Genomic DNA, 21,044 nt, shown 5'->3' on the forward strand with positions numbered 1-21,044 from the left:
TCTATTACACCGGGGCTCTGAGTTAAGTGGGAATATTAGTTCATCTTCATGAGGCCTCGAGGAGCACAGGCCCAAAGCCATGAGGTACAATGTGTCTTAATTACTTTTAGATAATTTAATTTAATGGATTAAGGTACCAAACCGGCCAAAACAATAAAGAATGGATGACCGCAGAGAATTATACGTTATGTTTCTGTTGCTCTAAATAACTTTTATGTGCTGCATTTAACAAAATAGATTTGGGCTGAATCCAATAAGTAATTATTCATCAGAAGTGGGAATTTACAGTCCCAGAGCACAAAAGGGTACGAGGTTTACTGTGGGTCCAAAACAGAATTTTGCCAACGTCAATTTAGTGGATTAGACTGGTCTTGGCTCGGACTAATAGAGGGCGAAGGCTACTAGTATTTAATCCTCTGAAAAGATTAAATCAACACCGAGGAAGAGTGAGACATAGTAAGATGTGATTCTGTATTAACCTAATCTAAGCCATTTGCAACATCCGGCTCCAATATAATGTTAACTCTGGAGAGTAACTACTTCTATTATGTATCAGACATAAAAACCTTCTAATATCATATTAAAATAGTGTAGACTTTGGGTACATAAGAGTAGAGTAGAAGTAGTAGTAGCAGTGATAATAGTAATGGCAAGTTAATTAAAAACAATAATTAAAGATAGCTCTTTTCTATGTACGGTGGGTGCTCAAGCTGCTCTGCAACAACAACCGTTACCTATTCATCATACACTGAACACAAATATAAATGCAACACTGGTCCCATTTTTCATGAGCTGAACTCAAAGATCTTTGTCTATACACACAAAATAACCATTTCTCTCAAATATTGTTTGAGAAGTCTTAGAGAGCAGAAATGTTTTGTTTTATTGTGGGGGTGGGGGGCCACGCTGCCGATCCAGAGCATCCCAAACAAGCTCAATAGGAGACACTCGGAGCTGCCAGAGCACAGGATGAATAAACTCTGGATTACACACGATACTGACATGTTCAACATCTGGTGAAGGCAACAGCATTGAGTGTGACCTAAGTGTAATAACAGTGTGATGTGTGCAGTGGTAAACTAAGATCAGCTTAATGAGAAATACAAAACAACAAACTGATGTGGCCCCTGTTGGGTTGTTCACGGTACTAGTTCTGTCTCGGGTGCTTCGTGTGGTTGTAACGATCAGCTGATGTGGTGATGCAGAGGTGGAGACGAGCGCAGAGCTTTAGGGTAATCTGTGGCACAAATGTAATCTGTGGCACAAAGTTGTTTTGTGCATTTCAGATTGTCAGTGTGGTTTTACTTCTGGGCAAGCGTGTGGAGTGGACAACAGTCTCATGTGTCTGTAGCGCCTCAGTGCACCTCTGCAGGTGAGAGCAGAGACTGAACGACTCTTTAGAGGCGCTGTGGCATTTTACTGATAAATGTATTCAGAAATACGAGAGCCTGAAGGCCGAGGCCCTGAGGCCACGGTTTGCCACTGATCTATAGCATAAGCAGGGAAATGCTCTGCCCACAGAGTTACTGCCACACAGTACTTTAAGGGAGCTAAATAGAACTTTGTTAATTACTTTTATTTTTCTTTTAAACATCCGTTCGCATCATTTTGTATGAGATAAATAGTGGTCTGCTGTATTGTCATGTCAGAGTTAAGTTTTCTTTAAACAGCACTTAGTGTTTTGGGTAAACATGGGTTTTTTCAAAGACAAAGGGAGCTAAAGGTAAGAGTGGCACTATTGTTGTTAACAGTGTTGTTTCTCAGCCATAGCTTCAGCTTGTTTTGACACAGCTGCACAGTGATGCCAAGTTGAAATGTCACAGCCTTTTCGTAATACCAATTACCACTGGGAGCCTGACACCATGTTTTCCACAGAGCACCTTTAAATTCAATATAAAATCAATCTGCCATTTTCTGCGTTTTATTCTGGCAATGCCAGGTACGAGCTGCCGACGGGAATATTCATATTAATCCAAACTGGCCAATGGATAAAATGTATTAATATTTGTAGAAACTGATAATAAAATGTTGAGGTAGAGTAAACCCTGAATCAATCAATGAATGAATCAAGAATTCCTATTAAAAATAGCAATTCACATAATTGGTAGTCTGTTATCACCTCAGCACTTTATGGCTTAATAGCTTTCTACTTTATTAGCAGTGACTTGACAATAAGTGCACACATGTTGATGTGAAAATGCTCATCAGCAGAAGCAGGGTACTTGAACAGGAAATGCTGGTAATGGCGTCTAATTTGTATAATGAATTGAAACTAGTAAAAAAAATTAAAAAAAATCCATATTGATGCTCCTCATTTGTTTCCCATTTAGTCTAAGAGGTGCTTTTAGAGGTGAAAAACAATGCTAGTCTGCCATTGTAAATTGCCTCTCCCGCGTTGGCAGTAATTGTTTGTATGTATTTGAAGATTTGTTTGTACTGGTCTTGGAGCTAGCACTTAGGTAGTCGCTATAGCTAAATACATCTGCGTAGGAGGGCAGTTTGTTATCACCTGAGCAGGACGGGAACTGCATCAACATAGTAGTTACTGTTGCAGCTGTAGCCTTCAAACTAACCTGGCCTGTAGCCAATCGTCTTTCCTCTATAAGAACACTTTTCTGGGGACACACAAATGCACACGCGCCCAAATATCTTAAACAATTTCCAATTTTGAAAGCTATTGTTTTCTCTGCTCAGCCACAAACTCAATTTAAAAGTCGGTTGCAGTGGGGAAAAAAGAAGCACTTCTTTGTTTAAGATGTGTGAAGAGCATTATGGGACGCTGGAGGGGGGAGAATGTGTCAGACTTATTTTTGATTACAATCATGCGGCCTACTTGAATTGAAGCCTCACAAATGCACACCTGGGAAGAGGGAGTAATGACTTGAGGGGGTGCTGCTGGAGGGGAGAAAGAGTAAGGGGCAGAGGAGGTGTAGCAGAGGAAAATATGGTTTATCAGTTTGCACGAGCTCCTTGCCCACCCAAACCCTTTGTCACTTCTGCTCATTCCGTGTCAGTTTTCTAATTAGTTCTCCTCCTCCTCCTCCTCGCCTGGCACTCCGCTGCGGCTCCCTGCCAGGCTGGGCTCTCCAAAGTTGAAATTTGATTAACATCACTCTGCGTGCGTGACTTTATTTATAGTGAATAACCGACACTTGTTACACAGGGTCTGTTTTTAGAACATGAGACGAACATGCAGCACAGCATAGGCCTGTCACCATCGCCAGCACATTTTGAAGTGCGACCTATTGCTACAGAAAATATCACGATAAAAGATCTTATTGAAACTACATATTACCACTTGCACAATAAACTCAAATGTACAATAGTGTTAACAAACGTGCACATATAAAAAGCAGAATGAAACTGTAGTAAGTTTAAATGTATAATGAGTCACGGAACAGATCAATTCTTACTGTACTACAACATTGTCTTGTGCCGGTAGTTCAAATAAAAGGTACAAACGGGTTAGCCAGACTGCAGACTACAAATAACCAAAGTTCAGCTTTTAATTCACAAATAATGTCTCTATCATTATTTGTGTTTTAGCATCTCCAAACAGGGTTCACGCTGCTCCAGGCATAAGCTGCATTTAGCTGAAATCTTTGTCCGACCTCCCTCACCTCTGAGAAGAAAAAAACCCACCTGCAGTGTGCATGCAAATGATATGGCAATAATCAATATTCTTATCACTTACCACGATCCCATTGGTGATTTGATACATGACAGGGCCCAGCGCTATCATGATCAGTATAGTATCACTCAGTATATATCACTATGAGTAATGGCTAACACACAAGGCATTTGAAAACATAATATACAATCATAGTATTTGCTGTGTGAAAACTACAGAAACTAAAACCCTGCAATGTGTGAGTCTGAAATGTTCTTGTAGCGTTATCAAACTTCCATCGTGGAGTGCAGAATGTAGAAGAGGGGGGTCTGGCTTGAGGGAAACAACATTTGGATGTGTGGCCCTGTGTCTGGAGTGATTTGCTCTCTCTGATAACGCCATTGGTACTCACAGCTGACGACGATGCTCTGCGAGGCCTCCATTTTCTCGTTGTCAGCCAGCGCGCATTTGTATTCGCCCCCCGCGTCCCGGCCGATGGCGGTCAAAGTGTAAGTGTCGGCATTCTCCACCAGTGTTTTCTGGCCCTGGTGGGACGAGGCAGGGGAGTGGGATAAACAGAGAGCAAGGTCTGGAACATTTATTTCAAAATGAGGGGAAAAGTGCCGTATTTTCAGAAAAGATGATTGGAAAAAGTCATGTGATTTGCAGAAGCACTTAATTGTAGTCCGATTAAATTTAATTAAAGTGAGATTGGCTTTAATTCTGGAACCCATACGGTGTTACAGGCGCTCCAAAACATGTCAGTTTCATCCTGAATCAAATTGTGCTTTTTCTTTTCTGCTATTCAATCGTATGATAAGCTGTAACAAGTGGCTGCCAGGCTGAATAGAAAAGAGATGGCAGAATTCACAATGGCCCAGTATTCTTGAATTTCAACAGTGGACGCCTCACTGACCTTGATGTGGAAGTAGAAAGCTTTGGGTGGAGGGTTGCCGTCAGCATGGCACTTCAATGTCACGTTATCGCCCTCCATGATCGGGGCCTTGTTCAGGACTTGAAGGCTAACTTTCTCCGATGGATCTGCAATTAGAAAACGGAGATAGAATATTCAAAAGGCTGCAGCCGTGAGCGTGGTCTGCACCTGCACCAAAAGGGTCAAAGCAAGACTCAAGCTGTGCAAAATAACCATCCATCAAATCAAAAAGTGACCCACCTGACTCGGAAATGCACTCTAAAAATGTTGCCTTGAAGCTAACTCCCCACTGAACCGCCAAGCCCTTACAAGATCTGGCGCTTACTTTTATTGACACTCTTCCATCTATTCTTCAAAGTTCAAGGATGTGAATACAAAATGATAATTCCCAATAGGTATTCCCACCCGCAATACACTGCAAATCTTGACAAATCCACCGCATTATTCAGCATTGTACTATTAAGTGCCGTTTGCAAAGCCCGGTGATAAAAGTGCCACACATAGGCCAATGTTCCGTTAAGTACACACTGCATACTCCCAATCAGGCTTCTCTGAAAGGCATTTCACGTAGAATGAATACAAATATACTGTTCTTTTAAGAGGATTTCGACAGCGTGAGCCTATATTTATTTGTGCTTTATTTTAGAAGCACTGTAAACATTGAGCACAGAGGGAAATCTTATGTAGCTCTGTTCTTGAATAGCACTCAAAGAAGAACATTTTGCTATAACCTGCTGCTGAAATGATAAGCAATTTAAGAACCATACAAAGAAAGTATAGATAATGTAATGTTTTTTTTTGAGAATGTGGGATCATCTTAATGGTGTGATTGTGGGATCCCTTGTTTACTTTGGTTTGGCTGCGTTTGCATTCACCTGTTAAATCAGCATGTGGTGTGCTTATATCATTACCACAACCACATTGTCCCATTGCACAAGCCCTTCATTGATGGCTTCCTCCTATTATGAGTAGAACTTTCTAGTCAGCCCTCCAATAAACGGTGATACAATAACCCGTTTTGGGGATGAATAGATTTATTCATCTGAAATAAGTCTGTCTTGTTCCCACTACTGCAGCCTGACTAGAAAATCAGTCTCGGCAGGAAACTAGCAGCAACAATCTGCCAAGTCTTCGGCACACAATATGGTAGAAGAATAGTGAAACAGAAGACTTGTTTCAGCAGCAGGGACATGGTGTGGCTATGGTTCCATTACTTAGAATAGTCCAAATCGTCCAACTGTGTCCTGTGCCAGCCGAGTATGGGAAAGCTTTAGTTTTAAATCTGCTTCGATGTGTTAGCTAAGACATCACAAACAAAAATTGGCAACTAACAAATTACACTTTTCAATTTGAGCTCAGTACCTTATAATCCACATACAATTAACATTTAATATTTCGCACAGAGAGCAAAGACATGGCACAAGGTACCTAATGACACCAATAATGGAAAATGTGATAAATGTGCTAATTTATTCATAGTAATTTTGTTGGCTTTTGTGTCTGGTGTTATATAGTGTTGTGCAGCCGCTTCTGGACAGGAAGTTATTCTATATTTTGTGTAAGACTTGGTCACAAAACATGGTCACAGACGTAGTTGTGGACATGACCCGACTGTGGTTACAGCAGTGAACTGAAACAAGCTGACGTGAGAGTGGTGCTTTGACTCACAGTGCACAGAGACGGGTCCCACATCGGCTGTGTCATTGCCCAGTGCATGTGCGGACATACACGTGAAGACGGCCTCCGCGTCCCCTTTAGAGGCCACATACTGCAGGATGGACAAGGTGGTGGACAGCCCAGTGGACGGCTCCACCTTAGTGCTGGTGGTGATCACAACAGCTACAAACAAAAGAGCTCGAAGACGTTGGTCAACCACGTTAGACAACAGCCTGAGGTGTAATGACAGGGCAGAGAAAATCATTTTGTTTGCACGGCTACTTTCATGGTGTGTGCATGTCTCCCAAGGAAGTGTGTATCTGTTCAATGGTCAGTATCTTTTTCTAAAATAATCAATATTCTATCATTTTCTCTTTCACTTTTGTTGCCACGTTCATTTCCTGACGATTTTCCTTGTAAACAACTGCACAGGTGTGAATAATCAGAACGAAATCAGATAAGTGTTAACTTGACATTTCTATAATCTGATAACTTCAGAAAACAGGTATATTAGATTTACGGTTTAAGATGTGCTTATAAACATAGCCACTGTTCCCATAATTGTAACAGGCGTGCATAACATAATAATCATAGTAATTAGATGGTAAGTCACCTTTCATTCTACTTTATTTAGTTGTAATTAATACTAACCATTATCCTGACCTCAATGTATTATAAACATATGGTTAGTATTCATAAAAAATCATTTATACCTTGTAATCCTTGACACCGTGCTATTTCAAGACATATAACCACACTATTAGGTCTACTCTGACTGAATGAAAAGTATCTCATCTGTAGTAAACATAATCTTATATCAACAAATGACAAACCACTGTCAGGGAAGGTCAAATAAATAATGCGCAGGGATAGAATTAGACTCAGGTTTATATCGAATACATATCAGTATTTTAAGAATGTGTATATTTAAAAACAATAATGAATGTGCAAATAGCTTTGTTTGTCTGACTTCAAAGGATTTTCGGCTGTTTGTCAGTCCGGAGGATGTTTGGCGAGTATGTGAGCATTTTTAGACAACAACGGCTCTGTCATCATGTCCCTGTAAGCCTGTTTCAACATACTGCTTACTACTCCAGCTGCTACTGTTTGAAGTTAAGATTTTGTCAAATGCAAACGCAGTATCGCCTTTCTTTTACCGCACTGAAAAGTCGATCCTTTGAGGGACAAGCCAACGAGACTATTGTTTAAGTTGGCGTGGTGAATGACGGACAACATTTTCTCTTTGTTGTTGTCAGTTGGTAAAAAAAAAGCAGCGCTGCCCCCATCTGAGTTTAATCTCTGGTCATTTTGTGGGAGGGTCAAAGCAAACGTACCTTTATTGTCGGCTACCAGGGCCTGGCCATTCTTTTTCCATGCGATGCTGGCCGCCGGGTTTGCATCAGCTACAACACATGTTCCCACCTAAAGAAAATGAGAGAAGAACAAAGGCTATTAAATCAAAAACTTCTCAAAACGCCTCTGCCGCTGTAAGAACATATAGCAATGTATGTGTGCTCCTGACTATGACTTATCTGAGTCTATGAAACAATATAAATGATCTACTTGCTTCATTAACACTTTTACAATAATATGGTAAAAGTGTTAATTTATATATATATATATATATATATATATATATATATATATATATATATATATATATATATATATATATATCCATCCATCCATCCATCCATCCATCTTCTGCCGCTTTATCCGGGGCCGGGTCGCGGGGGCAGCAGTCTGAGCAGGGACTCCCAGACTTCTCCTCCGGGATGATCCCGAGGCGTTCCCAGGCCAGCCGAGAGACATAGTCTCTCCAGCGTGTCCTGGGTCTTCCCCGGGGCCTCTTCCCGGTGGGACATGCCTGAAACACCTCCCGAGGGAGGCGCCCAGGAGGCATCCGGAACAGATGCCCGAGCCACCTCAGCTGGCTCCTCTCGACGTGGAGGAGCAGCGGCTCTACTCCGAGCTCCCCCCGTGTGGCCGAGCTCCTCACCTTATCTCTAAGGGAGCGCCCAGCCACACGGCGGAGGAAACTCATTTCGACCGCTTGTATCCGCGATCTTGTTCTTTCGGTCCCTACCCAAAGCTCATGACCATAGGTGAGGGTAGGACCGTAGACCGACCGGTAAATAGAGAGCTTTGCCTTTCGGCTCAGCTCCCTCTTTACCACAACGGTCCGATGCAGCGACTGCATCACTGCAGCCGCTGCACCGATCCGCCTGTCGATCTCACGCTCCAGCCTTCCCTCACCTCGTGAACAAGACCCCGAGATACTTGAACTCCTCCACTTGGGGCAAGGACACCCCACCCACCCACCCACCTGGAGAGGGCAAGCCACCTTTTTCCGGTCGAGAACCATGGCCTCGGATTTGGAGGTGCTGATTCTCATCCCAGCCGCTTCACACTCGGCTGCAAACCGTCCCAGTGCATGTTGCAGGTCCGGGTTTGATGGAGCCATCAAGACAACATCGTCTGCAAACAGCAGAGATGAGATCCTGTGGTCCCCAAACCGGACACCCTCCGACCCCTGACTGCGCCTAGAAATTCTGTCTAAAAAAATTATGAACAGAACCGGTGACAAAGGGCAGCCCTGGCGGAGTCCAACATGCACTGGGAACAGGTCTGACTTACTGCCGGCAATGCGAACACAGCTGCCCTGCTCCGGTCATACATATATCCTCTCCTGTAACGCTCTTTACAACTTTCTTCATGGCATTGGATTGATTACACTACATTGCTCTATTTTTGTGTCGGCATCTTGTCCTTAGGGTGAAACCATTTTAGTCTTCAAGTGTTGCCTGGTTTAAAATAAACAGGAATTTTGTGCTGTGTAAAAATCCTTTTCAGACAGTCCTAACACATAAGGGATAGAAACACCATTCCTTCTTGGATCTGTTTCCCTTTTGACCCTTTTGTCCTGCTTTCTGGCTCTCTTAACTTTGTTAAGGGCCCAATCAGGCTAAGAGAGCATTCCGGACATATTTTTCCTCCTGCCTCGTGCCCTCTGAGCTGGTGGGCACTTCTTGGGCTCTGTGTTGCTATGTCCTGATCGCTTGTGCTGTAGTGGATGTTCATCAAAGAATAGGTACTGATCTGTGTTGTTTCCTATATACTGCTGAATCATCCACATTGCTGTACCAAAGACTTGGAGTAAAGCCAATCAATGCCTTCTTCTCAAACTGCTCCATGTACAAGTTAGCCCCAATGGGAGAGATGGGAGAGCGTCCCAGAAATTGAAAGTACGTGGTGTTCAGACAGATGTCTAGTAGTTTACAGATGTGTGCAGGTGTCACTTTGGTCCTTTCCTTTAATAACCGCTGCCACTGCCTCAGAGGTGCAGGTGAACAGGGACACCACATCATACCAAACCATTAAGTCACCTGAGTCCATCTGAAAGTCTTGTTTTTCATAAAACAATGTTCAGATGACGGCAACTGAATCTTTTTCTACAATGATTTTCAGTTGGTCATACAAAACATTATGGCTTAAATACTATATATAATAGTTCTTACTAAAACAGCTCAAAAACATATTTCTGAATAGGGCCTATTTGCTGTAAAAATGGTTGTTTAATTTAAGAATTCTCAATACATTTCACACTAAAAGGCAGACATGATAAAAGCAAAGCAATAAGCCCCATCATTACAGACACATTTATTTTACGCCACACCGTTCACAGCTAACTCTTAACTTTAAGTGCTGAAGAGGTCTCAACATTATTGGAGGCACAAACAAGGGTCTTATAGAGCCGTGAATGAGAGCCTCTTTTCATAAGCTCACTGTCTCCCGGTTACATCTGCAGAGCTGAAGGTCAGAGCAGCAGCCACAGACAGAGCGCGTGTGAACCAGATAAAAAACTAAGTCATAAGAAAATTCCTCTCCCAGCGCTTGCTTCATATCCTGCTCTGCACTGTAAAACGTGACCCACAACAGTCATTAGTCCATAAAAAATCATATTAATTCAGAATGTCACACCAAATATGCAAACGAGGAGTATTTAACTGCCAGGAAGAAAATAGATGTTGTCACTGAATGGGAGTTTTAAATAGCTTTAGGGGAAAATGGAGGAGTATGCAGCCAACTAGCAGTCGCTAGTCCCTGTCAGCTTGTATGGGTCTATTTTAGTGATACCCAGAGACGGAGGCAGTAGTAAAGTATACAAGTGGCAAGGGAGTCAATCATGAGATACTATTACATTGTACTGTGCAAGAGATACAATTGCATGGAATATATACAGATTTTTGGGAGGGAAAATTGTCATGTCTTATACACTGTCGAGAAAAGACACAATATGCACAAATAAAGAGGAGCAACGACCTCTCACGTGGCTTTAAAGGAGACATATTAAGCTTTTTTTCAGGTACTTAGTATTGAACTATGAAATAAACAGATCATCATTCTCTTCGTGGCAATAAAGGTCTAAAACGATCGAATAAGCAGCAGGTTGTTTATCACATGTTTTTAAGTGTCAAAATGTATAACCCTTCACATCTTGATTTTTCAAACAACTGTAACTAAGTACAGGGATGTGTGGGGGGATAGGGGGTGGGTGAAAAGAAGAATTTTCTGAGCCTCTTAATACAACTTTGGCTAAACTAATGATGAGGACACACTATTGTAATAAGTTTGAAATCGAATCAAATGTTTTTAGATATCCCATGTCTCCTTTAATATATTGCTCACTATTCTGAGTTATTATAGTTCCACATGTACAACTTACATGATTTTCCTAACTTTTCTTAGGCCCGAAGGCTTTATTTGACAGGACACTACAGCGTGAAATGTGAATGAGACTGGGGAATGACATGCAGCAAATTGTCAAGAGCAAGATTCTAACACAACACAACACACATGCCTGCCCCACACGGCAGGCGAGTGGCACCAGTTTTTAAACATTTCTACATTTCTACAAAATCCATTCTGTCTGGCCAGATGAGCACATGACACATGTCTGAGGCTGGGGCTTTGCTGAAGGCGTTTGTGTGATACTGATATACAGTATTGACTCAAGCTGTGTGAATCCCAGTACGGCCAGTGTCCTGCGGCAGCTCATTCTGCCCATCTCCGTCCACAATCTCTAAGTCTTAAGCATATTTACTCTAAAGATTACTCTGAAAAAGGCGGGAAACCTGATGTGAAGCCCTCTGCTTTGATCCGTCCGTTGACACCAGTATCCTGTGTCAGCCTCCACAAGTTTCCTTTCACTGGCCTCCAAAAATGAGCAGGTCTGAATGATAAATTGCACCTCATGCACTTGTATACGGAGTATCTATTCCAGTCTGTCAGTTAGGGCTCTGACACTTGTCAATACCCGTGTTCCTGTTACTTAGTCAGAATGAAACTGAATACTTTTGGAAAGATAATCTACCTTTAAGATAGTCTCTATGAAAATTAACAATCTCTATTTTATTGCACAAATAATATATTCCTTTTAAATTACTAGATAAAAAAACTGAAAAAACAAGTCTTAATATGAGTGTAGGTGAATGAGGTGGTAACATTAGGAGATCGTATAATAATACTTTTCTTACTTATAATAATTTTCAGCTGAACATTTGTTGGTTTGAGCAATGTGAAAAGTCTCCTCAGACTATAATTATAAATAATTATTGTTTAGTTATATAGCTATACCGTAAAAAAAAGAAAAGAAAAAAAGGAGAGATAAAGAGAAAGGAAAAAAGGGAGAGAGGAAGACAGAGCAAGAGCTAGACAGAATTATGGAATGTCTTTATTGTTTCAGGGCCAACAGTGCATCACTTCTGCAAATGTAAACAACATATGTCTTATGGTGAGCTATGAGTCAAAGATACAATGGCTACGAGTTACATGAGTTAATTAAAGTGATTGCCAATGCCCCACGAGGACTAAGCAGGCCATGTATCCCCATGATGAATACAAGAAGACTTTATTGTTTCGGCTCTGGGCCTCCTTAGCTCTGTATCTCCAGTGTTTTTCTTGCTGCTGGCCATTTTCTCATAACTCTGTCGTCCATCACGGCGCAGTTGAAAATGCCATTAGGTCGGAGGGAGATGTGGAGTGCCTTCAAACAGAAAGCACGCTGGATGATTTTTCTGGCTCCGAAACAAAGGGAGGGGAACGAGATGAATGCGATATATGAGGGAGTGACAGTGATTAAAGATGTCTACAGGTAAGAGCATTAGGTGATGTAGAGCAGCGCAGGCAGTGGACCATCAGTCTGTGACATGCTTCTGCTGGTAAAGAGCTACGGTCTGTGAGCCGCATTCTCCACCTTTTCTATCAAAAAGCAGTAAAGGGATTTGGAATTCTATTAGGGGCTTGTTTGCGTGTATATACATGAGCCGTCACACTGTCAAACTGTCAAATAAACTGTGCATTATACCTATGCTTGATGAAGAACTGAACCATTTGGGGAAAATATCTAGTTGTGTTCATTCTTTCAAACGCAATTTTATCTGAATATAAGCAAAATACATTTACACTAAAGTAGTACCATATTGTGGTTTCACATTTCCTTTAATTACATGGTATTTTCAAAGGAAATATCGATATTTTTTAAACCTGATCATTTCCTACTAGGCCCTTGAACCCTCTATCGACCACAGAGAGCACCAGGCGGGGAACACTTAACCGGGACCAATCCCAACATCAAATTACACCAAACTGACTGACCAAGATTTGCATTTGCACCACTGAAGACGTTTGTTCTTTGTGACTCATAATAGCCCCTTATTGACTGTGTGTTATGGCTACCAAGCGCCTTATACTCCCGTCTATATTTCTTTTCGCTGTGGTCTGATCTTTAATATACAGGGCGCTGTTGTTTAACTCGGGGGCGGGAGGAGGAGGAAGGAGAAGGAAGAATCACCTCAGTTTACCGTCTGACTCAGATAACACGGAAACCCCTCCACGACCATCCATCCTGAGTCCACACAAACACAAAGAGCTTAAACATTGCGTCGCTTCATAAGCCAGCAAACCTCCTTTAAATGACTAACCAGCTCCTCAATGCCAGCTCCAATGAGAACACAGCGGACGCATGCTCTCATTGAGGTGAAATGTGCCGTCTCCCACATAACGCAAAACCCAGATTTCCTTGTAAAACTCCCTTCTCATCCACCATCTTATAAGATAAGATAAGATAAGATAAGATATTCCTTTATTGTCCCACATGGGGAAATTTCATTGGTGCAACGCAGGTAGATACAGAGGTAGATACAGAAGAACAGATCACTTATAGGAAGTCTGAAAAACACTTTCAGTAGAAGATCTCCTATAAATAAATAAAAACTCCCACAAATAGACAAATGAATAAATAAATATATAAATACCATTGCATGTGATCACGACAGTAATTGCACATGAATATGTGTCACGACAGCACATAGATTGCACATGAATTTCATAGTAATTGCACATGAATTGCACATGAATTCCAACAGCAATTGCACATTTGACAGAATTGCACATCAGTATTAGGTTAGGTCAGTATTGCGAGTGTTCAGTACTAACAGTTTTTGTTATAAAGTCTGACAGCAGCAGGAAGGAAAGACCTACGGAACCTTTCCTTCACACATCGAGGGTGGATCAGTCTCTCACTGAAGCTGCTCTCCAGAGCGGACAGAGTGTCCTGCAGGGGGTGACACTCATGGTCCAGCATAGATGTGAATCTAGCCAGGACCCTCCTGTCCCCCACCTCCTGCACCGAGTCCAGAGCACAGCCCAGGACGGAGCTGGACTTCTTGATGACTCTGTCCAGCCTCTTCCTCTCCCTCTCTGTGATGCTGCTGCTCCAGCAGGCCACACCGTACAGGAGCTGATGCCACCACAGAGTCATAGAAGGTCTTCAGGAGTGGCCCTGTCACTCCAAAAGACCTGAGTCTCCTCAGGAGGTAGAGCTGACTCTGGCTCTTCCTGTACAGTGCGTCTGTGTTATGAGTCCAGTCCAGTTTGTGGTTCAGATGAACACCCAGGTACTTGTATGAGTCCACTCTCTCAATGTCCCGTCCCTGGATGTTCACTGGTGAGGGGGCAGTGGGGTGGCGTCTGCGGAAATCCACCACCATCTCCTTGGTCTTCCCCGCGTTGATGAGGAGGTGGTTCCGCTGACACCAGTCCACAAAGTCCTGCGCCAGTCCTCTGTACTCCGCGTCATCGTCGTCCGTGATGAGTCCGATGATGGCAGAGTCGTCAGAGAACTTCTGCAGGACACAGCTGTCCGTGTCATGTCTGAAGTCTGCAGTGTAAAGGGTGAAGAGAAAGGGCGCGAGGACAGTGCCCTGGGGCGCCCCCACACTGCAGATCCGAGTGTCAGACACACAGTTCCGGGCTTTCACAAACTGGGGTCGGTCTGTGAGGTAGTCCAGGATCCACTCTGCCAGGTCATACTCCACACCAGCCGTCTCCAGCTTGTCTCTCAGGAGCAGCGGCTGGATGGTGTTGAAGGCGCTGGAGAGATCAAAGAACAGGATCCTCACAGAGCTGCCAGGCTTTTCCAGGTGAGAGAGAGAGCGGTGCAGCAGGGAGATGACAGCGTCCTCCACTCCGATGCCAGGCCGATATGCAAACTGCAGCGGGTCCATGGCTGAGCTCACGGTGGAGCGGAGGTGGTCCAGGACTAGCCGCTCCAGTGTCTTCATCAGGTGGGACGTGAGAGCCACTGGCCTGAAGCTGTTGAGGTCTTTGGGGCGCGGTGTCTTAGGCACAGGTATCAGACAGGAGGTCTTCCAGACCTGTGGTACCACCCTCAGCTTCAGGCTCATGTTGAAGACATGCTCCATAACTCCACACATTTCATCTGCCCAGGACTTAAGGAGCCTGGGGCTGATGCCATCAGGTCCTGCTGCCTTCCTCACTTTAATCCTCTTCAGCTCACTCCTCACCTGTGCTGCTGTGAACGTCAGTGGTTGGTAGGGGGTGTGCTGGGGGGATGGGTGAGTCCAGGCGAAGTGGGGAGCTGATGGTCCGGGGCAGATAAACGAAGAGGAACAGATGCAGGGCATTGTCCAGCTGTGGAAGAGGGAGCATGCAGCTGTGCAGGGGGAGGGGCGGGTGACCGATCAAACCTCAAGAAGTGAGCATTTAAATCATTCACCCACTGTAGATCCCCCTCTGTCTGGGCAGGGGGGATTTTGAAGCCCGAGATGGTTTTCAGGCTCCTCCACACTCCCTGAATGTTCTTTTGCTGCAGCTGCTCCTCCATCCTCCTCTTGTAGCCGGCCTCAGCCTGCCTGATCTTCCTCCTCAGCTCCTTCTGCACAGTCCTCAGCTCCTCCTTGTTCCCTGACCTGAAGGCTCTCTTCTTCTCCTTCAGCAGAGCCTTCAGTTCACGGTTAATCCATGGCTTGTTGTTTGGAAAACACCGCACCGTCCGGGAGGGAACAATGTTCTCAAAACAGAAGTTGATGTAGTCCGTGATGCACTCTGTGATGGTGTTGATGTCCTCCCCATGTGGGTCATAAAGCTCAGTCCAGACAGTGGTGCTGAAGCAGTCCCTCAGAGCCTCCTCGCTCTCAGCAGACCACATCCTCACCTCACGGAACACCACAGGCTGCCTGCGCACGATGGGTTCATACACAGGCCTCAGATGTACAAGGTTGTGGTCCGAGCTGCCCAGGGGAGGGAGGGGGGAAGAAGAATAAGCCTCCTTGGTGTTGGCAAAAAATAAGTCCAATGTTCTATTCTCTCTGGTGGAGCAGGTAACATACTGGGTGTATGTAGGTAGAACAGAAGAGGGAGAAGCGTGGTTAAAGTCACCAGAGATGAGGAAGAGAGCCTGTGGATGCTGTATTTGCAGCCTACAAGTGCAAGAGAGCAGTGCTTCACAAGCATTTTCAGCATTGGCAGACGGGGCCACATAGACTGAAAATCACAAGTGAGAACTCCCGGGGAAGATAATATGGCCTCATGCCAATAGCCAATAGTTCAATATCCTTGTTACATAGCTGCTCCCTCACTGTGCAGTGTTCGGGTTTGGACCAGCTCGTGTTCACATACACCGCCAGACCTCCACCTCTTTTCTTCCTGCATTCTCTCGTTCTGTCCGCCCGCAGCAGATGAAAATTGTCCAAACCTACAATAGAGTCTGGCATTTCTGCTGTTAACCAGGTCTCTGTGAAAATCAAGACGCTGCTGTCCCTATAAATCCTCTGGGACCGCATGAGGCTCGCTATTTGCGTCATTTTATTTTGAAGGGACCTCACGTTACCCATGACTACGGCGGGAACCGACTTCCTGTTTGTCCCTCTCTTCTCTCTGAGTTTACGTCCAGCCCGTCTGCCTCGTTGCGTTTTCCTTAGGATGTCCGCTGGGATAACGTGACGATCTCCGGGTAAGACGACTGTTCTCCGCAGTTTCATGAGTTCCTCCTTTGTGTAAACGCGGTACGGCGCCGGCCGGGCGGCGGGGCCGGGGCCGGGGGGCTCAGAGCCAAGACACATCGCAACGACACGACGAAAACACTCAATCCAGCCGAATAAAGTCAAAACAAGTTAATTTAAAGCGATTCCAGTGCGTGTCCCGATCGTTCGTGAAGTTCCTCTTTCATATAAACGTGTATATAAACGTGTACCGACGACACGCCGTACTTTAGCGCGGCCGGAGGGCGCGGGGAGGGGCTGGTGGGCTCGCTCGGAGCTAGCTCACGTCACAACAACACAACGAACGCAACGAAAAACGCTCAAATCCAGCCGAAAAAAGTCAAAAACAGTTGAATTAAAAAACTATTCCAGCGCGTGTCCCTATCGTACAGTAAAGTAGAAAAAATATACTAATTATATTTACAAAATATAGGAGATAAAGCACAATAAGTGTGAGAAAGAAGAGAGAGCGTTTACACCGGGCTGCCAGCTGTACCAGCGCCTTATGACGTAATAATTAATAATAATAAGACGTTATGCAACATTAATCTCCAGGCAATGTGGTGGAAAATAACGCTGCATGGTTTTGTTCGCAAATAATTACAGAAAGGCTAATAAGCGCGGTGCAGCCATTGGGGAGAGTTGCTTGGAGGATGTTGCCTCTGCTTCAGCGAGCCTATGAAGTAAACCGCATAGAGAAGAAAGTAAAACATATTTTGAGAGTCCTGCTGTCTTTCTGTCACTTTCAGTCAATTAGCTGCGCCCAGACAGCGTGGAGGTGTCAAAGCACCGAGCAGAAAACCACAACAAATCATCAATACATAAGTGGCACATGGACCGACAAAATAGAAAGCAGGCCCGGGACCATAACTGACTGCAAGGTGAGGTATGAAATGTCAAGGTATGAATATATATAGTGCACCTTCATTCATTCATTCATTCATTCATTTTCTACCGCTTGTTCCCGTTTGGGGTCGCGGGGGACTGGAGCCTATCCCGGTGACTTTTGCACCCCTAGAGTGCTCCTTGACATTAGATATTTAGTATAGAAGAGTTCAAATAAATATTAGACGTATATTATGAGTATCATCTGTCACTGGTTCACATTCATGACCCCAAGAGCCAGTTTCCCCCAAATGATTGTGTGGTATTTTCACTGGCTTTGTGGTAATTAACTAATACCTGAAGTTGTAAACGTTTTGAAAAGGAAAATTATGACATGACATGAAAAAAGGACAAACTAGATTGATTATTATAAAATCCTTGTACTTTGTCTTCTAAATACAACAGTTACTTTATAAAGGAGACGCCGAAGTGGCATTTTGAGATCTTTGCACTTGTTTTAGACTCCTCCATGTGGATAATACCTGTTTTAGACAAAACATCTTTGCGGATTTATTAGATTTGTATGGACGGGGCCTAAATGTTGCCAGGGGCTAGACCCCAGCACTTACTTTATTCTAACAAAAATCTCCATGTTAACAATTCATTAATCTGCCCATCATCCGCATGAAACATCCTTGGCCTATAGAATGTTGTGATGTCATCTAAAACCCAGAGATAAGACATAAAGTGCTGGAGAAATAATTAACTCTGGTGACTCACTCCATTGATCATGATGTTATTCCTGATTAGTGTGTTCTCAAGTGTTCATCACTCTGATAAGCAATTCTATGTGATATCGATTTTGTGATTAGATATAATGTATTTGCTGCACACTATACTTTTAACAATAATATCATATTTGAATGTGAGACAAGACCATTCAATATATTATATATATATATAATCATATTAATGACACAAGTAGAAACTTCTCTGTATCATAACTCATGAGCAGTGAGCATAGGCCAACTATTGACTCTGCACTGCAAATCACAAGATCAGTGATATTGAGGCCCCAGGCAGAACTGTGGAGAATCTCGCGCCAATCCTGTCTCAAATAGGCTAAAAATACCACAATACACAGATAAATAAGGGGTCTTCCTCTCTATTTAACCTTTACGCTACAACTTTTTTACATTTACCAAATAGTTTGTATTTATTTCTCTATATTTTAATTCAAAGCTACAACCAGCTGAGGAACGCCACAGTGGGATTTAGTAAATGCAGACAAATGGAAACGGCTCCTTCGACTTCGCACAGCAAAATAGTTTTTTCAAGGTTATCAGACAAGCACAATCTTCCACTATCTTCAACTGTCATATTTGGGAGCCAATATAAAGTAAAAAAATATATAAGATCCTGTCAGAAATATTGACTTAATTCACAGCATACATTTCTCATTTATTGCCAACAGTATATTATAAGTTACAACTCCAGAAAAAAAACACATCTCTGCAACAGTTTAATTAAAAAAATATAATAATAACTAATAATTCTGAATATGTGCAGCAAAATGGAATGCTCAGGTTAACCTCAGTGAGAAGCCAGTATTTGTTTCCAGGTGGATGATTCATTCAGAATGTGCAGTGTTTGAAAACGCTCTGTCCTTGACAATCTGCAACTTAACAACAAACCACACACAAACTGGTACAGTATGTGCTTCTCTTTTGGGGAAGTTTTTACCTTACTTCATGCCAGTACAAAGTTTTAATGAAAACCAACAACAAAAAAACGGATCATTGGCTGATTTTGCAATTCTTCAGTCTTTTTCGCTTGACATTACACTTTTGCACTAATTTGTGATTCTGCCTGCGTATGAAGCATCATTCTTCCCCAAACTTATCAAAACAGAATCTCCCCCCCATTCATTCCCCCTCCACTTTCCACTCTCTTGCCTCACTACAAAATGCTCAAAGCTGCTCAATAGTACATGCATTTTTAGGTGGGAATACCAATAGCAGTGCTCACTTGATCCATAATAAATGTGCATGTCTGATGCATGCGCTGGATAAAAATGTGCATTGCTTGCTAGAGACTGGAGCGAGATGACCGCTGTGAATGTGCTGCCTGCAGCTTTTCCAAACTTCTCACTGTTCTCTTCCAAAAAAACATTCCAGCACGGCCCATGAGAGGTGTGTTCAGGGAAACTAAACAAGAAAATATGACAAGGATCCTTGCAGGAGCAGGTGTTTAACTATGAATCAAAGAGCCTTCTCAAAGCAGGGAAAAGCATGGCACTGTGAGTCACTCACACTGAGCAACAATGTGGACAAATATTTTTACATTTGAGACGCAGAATAATAGGAGGAATAATGATAAGAATAATATAATGCTGTTATGATTTCTATTTCATTGTTAGGTTTAAGATACTTTTTTTTTAAAGGATTTTTGTCCCATAGGCTTTATTGGACAGGACAGATGAGAGCGAGAGGGGGATGAGAGAGCGGGAGGACATGCAGTAAATTGTCATAGATTCAAACTCACTCACTGCTCCATCTGCCTGGCATATGTGCTGTGCCGTAAGCTCTCCACCACCGGGCAGCACATGTTTAATATAATTCTATAGGCACATACATTTAATGGCTGTGAAGGGTACATACAATTAATATATTTGTTCTGTCAAAGCAAGTTGAGGGCCTAGTCACAGACATACAAGATTTGGCTCAGCATTTGTGGATTTTCTTTTTGTTTACTGCAAAAATACCATAAAAATTGGCTTTTGCCCCTCAGCTGGAAACATGACACATTGTAGAATCTGCAGGACACAAATATGTAACCCCACTCGCAAACCTTGCACTTGATATCTTACCAAAGTCCAACAAATCAACTTTGAGCACAAAAAAATCTACTCCCTAAAAAATAGCACTCATAACCTTGAACACTGCCAATACAGATTTTAAAAGTCAAAATTTCTATCAAATAAACAACAATCTACAAATTGACTTTGAGCCCAAAAAAATCTACTGCTTTTTTTTTCTTTTTTCTTCATAACCTTGAACTGAAATATCCACTGCAAATACAGATCTAAAAGGGAAAATTGATATCAAATAAATAGCCTAACCTAATGTTGCCATGTAGAGCTGGACGATACAATGAGAAAATAAATCCAATGTTTTTCATTTTATCTTATTAAAACCAATAATAATGGTTTTCTACAGTAATTGCCTGAACAATACAGACTTTTAATAATTGCCACTTAACATATTATTTTTCCCTTGAAGTCTGAATTCTGCTTCATATCACAAGCTTTTACACATGATTGACTGTCGCCATCCTGGTTAAAAAGATCCAAGCATATTATTGATGACTAGAAATGACTGAATCTCAATCTCGATTAAAATGCAATTAACACCTTGAATTACTTGTTTTTAGACAGAGAGTTGACTTTTTCAAGATGTAATAATCAAGCACTATATATATATCTTGTAATTAGATGCCAGAGGACATAATCACAGTCGTCAGTGAAGTGTTAAAAAGTGACAACAATCAAGCAACATGTCTGATAGCTCTATTCATAGACAAATAAAGATTCTAGTCACTTGTGTGAGGAGAGACACATGTTGGAAATGTAATTAGCTGTTTGCAGCCTATCGCCGGTGAAGACCTGAGGGCATGC

The 21,044-nt window shown here is 42.7% G+C and overlaps 1 protein-coding gene across 2 annotated transcripts in view; it reads right to left on the reverse strand.

Annotated features, from left to right (window-relative positions):
- Window positions 1–21,044, reverse strand: part of alcama (activated leukocyte cell adhesion molecule a) — a 106,924-nt gene that overhangs the window by 17,813 nt on the left and 68,067 nt on the right. For both annotated transcript variants that reach the window (XM_072446807.1, XM_072446806.1), the window contains exons 5-8: window positions 7,535–7,622; window positions 6,213–6,383; window positions 4,527–4,651; window positions 4,023–4,155 (exon numbers count right to left, since the gene is read on the reverse strand). In XM_072446807.1, the coding sequence (XP_072302908.1) occupies window positions 4,023–4,155; window positions 4,527–4,651; window positions 6,213–6,383; window positions 7,535–7,622 (517 nt within the window). The remainder of the gene's footprint in view (window positions 1–4,022; window positions 4,156–4,526; window positions 4,652–6,212; window positions 6,384–7,534; window positions 7,623–21,044) is intronic.

The sequence above is a fragment of the Eucyclogobius newberryi genome, unplaced genomic scaffold (assembly GCF_026437365.1).
Source record: "Eucyclogobius newberryi isolate DKJ021-1_F unplaced genomic scaffold, fEucNew1.0.hap1 SCAF_15, whole genome shotgun sequence".
Lineage (NCBI taxonomy): Eukaryota > Metazoa > Chordata > Actinopteri > Gobiiformes > Gobiidae > Eucyclogobius > Eucyclogobius newberryi.